A 9,486-nucleotide genomic window follows, 5' to 3' on the forward strand; every position below is an offset into this window, starting at 1 on the left:
TAAAGTTTTATACAGCCAACCCATGTATACTTGGGAGGGGTGCCTTAGAAACATTAAATAAAGAAAAAAATTAACAAAAATTGCAAGTTTTGAAATTCACAATTCAACAAATCAGGTGAACCCAATGCCATAGAAGGAAAAAAAAATCATTGACGAAGAAAATAATAATTTCCTCAAGGAATTTTTTTTATTCAAACAATCAGTACAATTAATCATCTCATTTGGTCCAATATTTTTGTCTGGAAGTTGTGGCAGCACTTAGAAATAAGTTAATTTTCGAGATTTTTGGCCATACGCTAGTTTCTCAATACACCTTAGAACGGCTTGAGATCAAGGCGTTATAAAGTGCATTGAAGTCTAAAAATTTGATTATTTAACAACGTAAAATCAAAATGAATTTATAGAATGAAACTTGTTACAACAGATAAACAAACGTGGACAAGATGTTAAATTTGTGTTCAGAGAATTATATAGAAGTATGATATTGTATTTGTGTAATCATTATCATTAATCAAAAATAGTCATGGAAATATTATACCATTTTAATGAGAAATTTTTGAGTTTAATTTGTTTTGTAAAGCTTGCATAACAAGAATCATTTCACTTTGAACAGCCATAAATGTAATGCTGTTTTGTATTCTCCAAATATTTTGTATTGGTGTGCTTTAAATGGGTCCTTATCAGTTTCTTTAGATGCATCTGGTTTTGGAAGTCTATCTATCCACTTTTTATTCAATTTAAATCGTGTAGAAGGCAGCTTGTTTCTGTCGGATGACGTCTGTTCTTAGAAGTGACAGTAGGTTATTCTATTTTCGCTGCTGATGTATAGGACGACGATTGGTATGACGTAATGCTGACGACAATATATGTAAACAGACGCCAATAAAAGGCCAGCAACCAACGTTAGTTGGTCACGTAATACTGAAGTATTGAGCTCCTTGAATGCAAAACTTTGTAAATAGAACTTTTATTGAATAATGTATGGCAGGTCATTTTATTTTTTTTTAATTGGATGATTTTTGGATCAACTTTTTACGAATGCAGGCGAGACTTTGAAATTGTATAGATGATTACGGAAACTTCTTTTTACTACAAACGTTTACGAGCACATCCAATCATAAGCTTCTATTCTCAGGTTTTATAGGTTTTTTTATGATAGCTTTTTCAGTTGCTGCATGCAAGGAGTCTGCTCCATTTTATTCCATAAATTTCAAGTAAATAATTTGCATATATAGAAATTTGGGCCATATAAAGCATTTCTGCGGTAACAAACACATTAGGGTTTTGACCACTGGTTTTCAAAAATATCTCAACGTGTTTCTTAGTAGAAGGAAGATTTTAATAATAAATAGAAAGACTAGATCCGATTTCATTAGAACCTTATCTACTTTCTGTTTCTTTTCACAAGTTGCAGGATTGTGAGGACGACGTTTTTTTATAACTTATTTATTTGTTAAATATGATTAATGTTTGTATGATGAGGTAAAATTGTGTTTACCGTCCTTAGTATATTCTATTATACAATATAACTCAAAAAACGCTTTATTGGCGTGTAATGCACTTATCAAGTGTATAAAATACAAATAGGACTCTTTTATTCATTACGTGTATAAAATACAAATCGTCGTTGTCGCAAGCAAAACTCGTAAGTGTAAAAAACTAAGTTTTATGGGACATACAAAAAACAGTTTATTTTGTCATTATCATATATTAGTTATAAGTCTTGGTGAATTCAATAATCTTGTAACAATACTTGAAATATAATTAAGCGGCTATAATATTAACCGCAAATGCTCCTTGTACTAAACAACAATTTTCATCAATAACATAAATTTCGGAATTTTTTGATTTAAGTGGTTTGCTTGCGACAACGACGAAATAATACAACCTCACTGTACTTGTTGCGTTCGAAACTGCTTTTATCGATTACTCCTCTTTTTTTTCTTTTTTTTTTCTATACAAATATCTCTTCTTTATTTGAAAACTTCTGGTTTTTCTTCTTTAATCAATATTTCTTCTGATTTCAGTTTAATTCTTTACTTCTGATTATTAAAAAGTTCTTCTTCTTTTTCTCTTTTATTCACTTACAAAACTGCTTGTTCATCAAAGTGTTTTTCAATCACTAAAATTCTCTCTTTTTTAAAATTCTTCTTAAATTCTTTCTTAAAAGCTCTTTTTTACTTCTCCGTGAGTGTTTTCAACTTTTTCTTTCCGTTTTATCGTTTATGAGTCTTCGTGTTTACGTCTTTTCTCAGTTGTTTTCAACTTTTCTTCTTTCCGCTTTATCGTTTACAAGTCTTTGTATTTACGTCTTTTCCCTGTTGTTTTTAACTTTTCTTCTTTTCGCTTCATCATTTATTTATATGAAGTCATCTTGTGTCTGTCTTTTCCAATCGTTGTTTTTAATTTAATTCTCCCTCCTCACAGTATCCTTGATGTGACACTGTCTCGAACAGAGTAAAACTCTAAATAGGCAGTTTTAAAGAATACTTATGGTAGGATAATCCTATTTGCAAAAATCATCTCGGTAGTGTTCGTACATTTGCCTAATATTAGAGTCTTGTTATAAATTTGTAAACTGTTCCTTTGTATTTTTTTCTGTAGTGAGAAAACTTTTCAAAAATTTTCCATTTTAGGTTACGGATTTGTTCAACAACGTTTACCAAAATTTTGTTTGGTGCTAGCCGTCGTCTCCGTTTGTCTAATTTAAAAAAAGGCGCAAATTTACATAGTCTGGCTAATTCTGAATCAATACTTCTGAATGCAAATGAATTTATTTCGCAAAAAAATTTCTAACAAAACTCTTTTTTTAGTACCGTCACTAGATAATAAATCAGAGCGTACAGTTTTTCTGTTTCTTTTTTCTTCGCATTCATAACTTAAATCCTAAAACGTTACTTAGTTTCCGTAGTGAGGTTGCACAAAAACTGCTTTTTTTTGGCATTATAATCTGGAAGACTATAAAAAACCTGACATATTTTACCTGGCTCTTCATCAGATACAAAAGAGTTGCAGGTGAGTCTGCATTTTTAACAAACAATCAGTATTTGTAAAAATTAATCAGCTTTTTAGCAGATACTGATTTACCTTTTCTAGAAATATACAACAAATCGTTGTTACTATTTGCCTAATATACCGTCTTTATTTTACATGTTTACAATCTCATACAAACAAGATGCTCCAACAAATTGATACTAATTAGCAACATCGAGAAGTTGACTAGAATTTGCAGTATCGATGTAAGTTAGTATCATTGAGCTGTACAATGGTAGCAGTATCAATGAGTTGACCCAGTCTAGCAGCAATATTATATGAGTTCGTGGTAGCATTATTGACGAATTGATCGGAGTTTGCATCGATGAGTTGATACGAGTTACCAGCATTCCATGCTTTCCCATGAGCAACACTTTTAGCTCTCTGAACAAAATGTTCACTTTTCTAAATGCCCATCTTGTTCTGTGGTCCAGCAGAGACAATATAAACTAAAGATGTACTGGTGAACAAAAGCGATATGCCCAAAGAATATTATACTACATATGTGCTCTGTTGAAATTCCACAAACAAAATGTAACAATTGTATTTCGTATTATACACAATGATGAATATCCATTCTGACATTCTTTTCGTTCATAATTGTTTCAAACCAAAATCGTGCTTTTGCAAAACAGTTTATTGATCATTAGCCGACTAAAGTAATTCTTCAATTTACAGTTTCATCTTGTTTGTTCTAAGTAATAATTCTATATTTTACAGCTGATGTCGAGAGATTTGTAGTTAAAAAGGTATAAATAGCTGACAGAGATAGAAATAATGTGGAAAAAAAGAAGCTTTGTCGAGTTTTTAAAAGTGCAAAGAACTCAATTTTAAAAAATTTACCAAAATTGCAAGAAGAAAACCGAAATATTTTCCAGATAATAAAAGTATGCCTGAATTACTAAATAAAGTTTCACTTTTTAGAGTAGAAAATGTAGGTATTTTTTGTGTGTAGGAGACGATTTTTTCAAGTTGACACATCGGTAAATTTTACTCTTTTTATAAAGCCCTGACACATAGAAATTTAGAAGATCAGATGCAAATTATTGTGGAAAAGATACTGAGGATATGAGGTGCTAAATATTAATTTTAACGGGAAAATCTTAGAAATCAAAAATCTGTTCAAAGAAAAAATTAATTTTCAACTCACTTTTTTTTAATCACGAGATAAAAATTAATTTCTTCATTCAAATAAATAATAATAAAATTCAGTCTATCAAAAAAGAGATTTTTTCAACTTTTTCTCACTATAGAATAATCATTCTTAAAAGTTTCTCTTTTTATCATGAACGGCGGACACGTAATGAGAACTTGATAGTGAAAGCAACCAGTTTTAAGTTTTCCAGCTTGTTTGTTAAATCTAGAGATTGGCGATGAAACTCTTCTTCTTCAGTTTTTAAATACCTTTTTGTTTTAAATTATTATTTAAAGACCACGCATGAGCTTATATAGAGTCGTCAATGATCGGGGTACTAGAGGCTACACATTAACTCGCAAGATTCGGCCTTGTTCTGATGAGCAAGACAAGGCCGAACCTTGAAAGAGAGGCAGTTAGATACAAAAAAATAGGCTACTTCTATATCATAAACATACTTTTTGATATCCACTTTTTATCACACAACTGAATAGACTACTATTGATATAGTGCTTAACTAGACCCCATACCATCAGTTTATATTATATTAACAGCAAAGCATTGTAAAAAAAAAAATGAAATGAAAGAAAAGAAATGAAAATACCACTGTATCAAGTAAGATAAGCTAACTGTAAAGAATAAATGATAGAGAATAGATTGGCTGGATGGCAGAGTTTTATATTAAGACTGGTTTTGGTCAACATAAACCATTCAACAGTTTTATTACAATTATCATATATGTTATATCATTTTTTATATCATATATGTTAATTATATGTTATATTATGTTATATCATGTATGCTATGTTAGTAAAACTAGGTCAGAAACATTTCAACCATATTCAAAACTTATAAAATGCAGTTGTTTTAGCTACAATGACTTAGTGTCATTGTAGCTAAAACAACTGCATTTTTATAAGTTTTTTTAATAATCATAAGTATACATTAAAATCACCTCACAGAAACTCAAGTTAGTAACTGTAAAAAAAATATTGTTTATTTTATTTTCACAATTTACAAGCTAACTTTTATCTTCAATTTTAAAGTCATTATTGTTCGATCATCGTAGTTTATCTTTGCTATCTCTTTAAAAGAATTCAAACGAAAAGTAATTTATAAAACGTTTGGCTCGCTCATCAGCAAAGAAACTTAATTTCGATTGCATATTATTGAAGGGTGTATATATCTGTGGGTATTGATCCGGAATTTTTTTGCCTTTTTAATGAACAGAGAAAGATTTTTTTCAGCTCATCTCGTATTGGTGGAGATAGGAATGTATAAATCAAAACGTCTGTTAAAAAACCAAAATAGTAAGAAATTAATACATATTTCGAATATGAATCATTTTGTTGTCGCGTGTTGTATAAGTAACAGTTTATAGTATCAGGCACTGCTATAAATACCACAAAAGTAGCTATAAAAAGACTTGGCATTAAAATGCCTCGAAAAGATCTTTTGCGCTTTTTTATTGTAACCACCGTAAGTGTTTGTCCAATAAATGAGGATCTGGTTAATTTACCGATTACTGACGTTGTTTTATTTAATTCACAATATTTATAATAAATATATGCATAAGTGCCAAAGATACTCAACAGTAAAAGTGCATTAAAAATCGGGAAATAGTACTTGTAACAAAACTTTTCAATGAGTAATTGAGACGTTCCAAAAATCATTACACATGCAGATATAATTATAGAAATTATGATAATACATCCCATAGTAACTTTAACCCGTTTGTACCTCCAAACTTGATTATAACGCAAGTTTAAATATACCTCAGAAAAACGATTAGCTGTTAAAATGAAGACAACGCTATAATATTCCAATGCTAAACCAGTGTTTATGTAAACTGAAATAAAAGAGGCTGTCTTTTTCATCTCTAAAGTAGAAAGTAAAATTGCAGAGGGCATGCAAGCTGTAGTTTGTATTTCGACTATACAAATTCCTAACAAAATGATAAACTGGATGTTGTTGAGTTTCCGCCTTGCTTTGACTAATAAGTACACTCCTGCTATTTGAATTGGAAGCGATCCATAACCTATACCGACAACTGTGTAGTTAGTGATCATACCTTTTAATTAAAAAAATTCACTTAATAAAGCATCTTTTATGAAACATCCATTTAGCTTAAAGAAGAGCGAAGGAAGGAATACAACTTTTATTTGATCATTTAAATATATTCTTCTTGCGTATAAAACATATTTATTTCACAACTTATTCATAAATAAAATTGAGTATAAGCGATGACATCAGGTGCACTTTTGATATTTCTACAAAACTCCTCCTATGGAAAATTTTCTATTTTTTCACGTTTTTACTTTTGATTTTTGTATTTTGTGTTTTTAAATCTTCATGCTTTGTTATTTTTAATTTTGTAATGTTATTAATTTGCGATTATATTATATATATATATATATATATATATTTAATTTAATTGCATTGAATTGCAGTTATTTTTTGAAATGGAATTATTTCTAACTTTTAAAAAGCCATTTGTGTATTTTTTTTTTATTCAATTTTTAATTAGAAAAAGCTAAATAAATTTTATTATATTTTCGAAGAAAACCAGATTAAACGCGATTGGTGAGGATGGAATTAACTTTTTCGCGAGTATTTTAAACACACGCTAAATATAAAGTTTTTTTTTTCTCGTGTGGAGTTTTGAAAAAAAATTCGAAAAACGCGACAAGCACTGCTCTTTTTTAGAGGTTTTTAGTTGAAATTATCTTTACTTCATTTTTTTTTTAACCACTCTTTCCAGTAGGTTAACATGAATAGAAACCGTTGAAAACGAACTAAAAGCTGCATCTTTTTTTTATTTTCAGACTCCTTTTCTAACACAATGAACGGTTAAAAAAATGAGGGGGTTCTAAACTTTAAATGATTATATATTTGAGCACCAAAATAGATTTTGATGAAATTTGAAATCTATTCATGAACTTTGATCCAAATATAAGATAGCACAATTTTTTTTTTAAAAAAAAATTTAATTTCCTTAGACCAGTAGGTTACTAGGGACATTTTTGAGGGTACTTTTGATCCTGTGCTGCTACCGCTAAAATATTTTGCAAAACATCATTTTGCATCAATATTAACAAAACAAAAGTTGAAATTTCCCCATGATAGATTGATACGTATTTGGATGCAAAAAAAATTCTGCCACCACTGAGACAAACAAAACAGGTATAAATCTCAAAATAAAAGTTCAAACAAGTGTAATAGCACGACGTGTATTTTAAATAAAACAATGTGTTTAAAAAAATGTGTACTCGTGCAATATAAACATATTAACGAATCTCATTGAACTGCATTCAACAACCATGGCTCTTAATTTCTGACCATGTGGGACATTTTTCTCGGAAACAACAAACCTTTTTAGTGTCTTGTTTAGGTTTTTGTACACTGCTTCAGATGTTTGTTCAGATGTAACACCTAGTGGAATCTTCTGCCTGTCGAGATACAACTTCAAACCAAGTGAACTCTTCTTGTAAAATACATCATTGATATTTGATTTCAAGTGAAGCATGGACTCCACAAGCCTATCTATTTTCTCGGAGTAGGATATAACAAGTTTCACCCCAAAACAGCATTCAGCAACTAAATCAAAAAAAGGGTAACCAAATATTATCTTGCTGAAAATAATAGTATTAACTTATTCCTGTCTCTTAACATTATCTAAACTGAGTGTCAAGTAAATTCGCAATATACAAAATGTACAAATTGAATCAAAAAAATCTGTTCCGAAAATTTTCGGCAATAAAATGAACTACCTTCTTTAAATCTCCGCAGGGTTTCAACACATTTTATATATTTAATTGGAGAATGAAGTGTCATTGGCACAGTTGGATCCATCAAAACCACCACCATTATAGCCATGATGTCTGATAAAAGTTTTTTTTCTTCTAGAAACTCTTTTAGAGTTTTATCAGTGAAGAGGAGATGAGTAGTTTTACTTACATCATGTTCATAGAGATGGTATTCAAGTGGTGGTATCATGTTGGTAATTTTATCATCCAATTTCTCACCCAACAAGCATGGATTAGTGATATTTTTGTAGTTTTGAATCTGTATCTGAGATTTGCCATCAAATATTTACCTTTTAAATTCATCTGCTAATGATCCGAAAGTCCTTAGAACTCCTTTCTCTTCTATTTGTCCATTACAGTTGCAACATCAATATTTTCTACCGTGGCCTTCTATTGGCCCAGTTGCAATATCAGTATTTTCCATCGTGAGCTTATGTTTAAAATAAAGTTATAGGTATTGTTCATTTAAAACTTACATCGGATCTAAAGTCAAGGTAAGAACATAAGGTACTTGCAGATAATCCAAGAATGATTTTGCAAAGGTGACGAATACCAGGATCAACTACTTGACAGCATTCTGAGCAAAATGAATTCCTTAATTCTAGTGGAATACTCTTAGCTTCTTTATAGGTTAATTTAAAAAGATTTAGCTTACGGCTACTTTTAGTATCCTGCCCTAGGAAGCAAATAGCACAGGAGCAGTTGTCATTTACTTGGTTCATTCTTCTTAACTCTTTATTTAGCTGACGTCCATTCAACCAGGAAGTTTCTACAGCTTTACTGATAGCCTTACCTTTCTGTTTAAATATAACACATATTCCGATCGGATGAGAATTTATGTTCAAACTGAATCCAGATTCAAAAATTCTTTTTTTAGTTGAATCAATAAACTGTTCTTCTCCAAAAATAGACATTTTCTGTCTCTATCGAAACAACAGAAACAGATACATCAATTTTCCAAATGAAAAAGATGTCTTGCTCTCTGGATACTCATTTGAAAAGAAACTTTTTTTAAAAAAAACTAAACAAGTTTTGATTCGAATAAATTCATTTTACAAACAAATTATTTTTATTCTTATTCAATATTATTATTATTATTGCTATTATTATTATTATTATTATTATTATTATTATTATTATTATTATTATTATTATTATTATTATTATTATTATTATTATTATTATTACTATTCAATATTCAGACAAATTGTCTTCAAATAAATTATCAGCAAGTGACATAATTAAGACAATGTTGCAACATTGTCTTAATTATGTCATTGTCTTAAAAATGTCAGACAATATGTTGTCTGACATTTTACATATTTTTATTAATCGATTGTAATTTCACATATTTATGTTAATCTATTGTAATTTGCCTCTAAATAAAAAAAATCTTTGATTTGAGAACTAAAACAAAAATGCCCCCAGTAACCTACTGGTTAGGGGAAATTATTTTTTTTGAAAATTTTGCTATCTTAAATGTGGATCAAAGTTCATAAATAGTTTTCAAAT

The 9,486-nt window shown here is 29.6% G+C and overlaps 1 protein-coding gene across 1 annotated transcript; it reads right to left on the minus strand.

The window, feature by feature from the left end:
• Positions 1-5,131: 5,131 nt before the first annotated feature.
• LOC149883098 (uncharacterized) lies at positions 5,132-6,423 on the minus strand. Its single transcript, XM_090100892.1, has one exon. The coding sequence runs from the start codon at positions 6,235-6,237 to the stop codon at positions 5,335-5,337; it is 903 nt and encodes a 300-aa protein (XP_089957018.1). The 5' UTR covers positions 6,238-6,423; the 3' UTR covers positions 5,132-5,334.
• Positions 6,424-9,486: the final 3,063 nt, after the last annotated feature.

This window comes from Hydra viridissima, unplaced genomic scaffold (assembly GCF_058129835.1).
Source record: "Hydra viridissima isolate aposymbiotic clone 2 unplaced genomic scaffold, HvirCarnegie_v1 scaffold_10, whole genome shotgun sequence".
Lineage (NCBI taxonomy): Eukaryota > Metazoa > Cnidaria > Hydrozoa > Anthoathecata > Hydridae > Hydra > Hydra viridissima.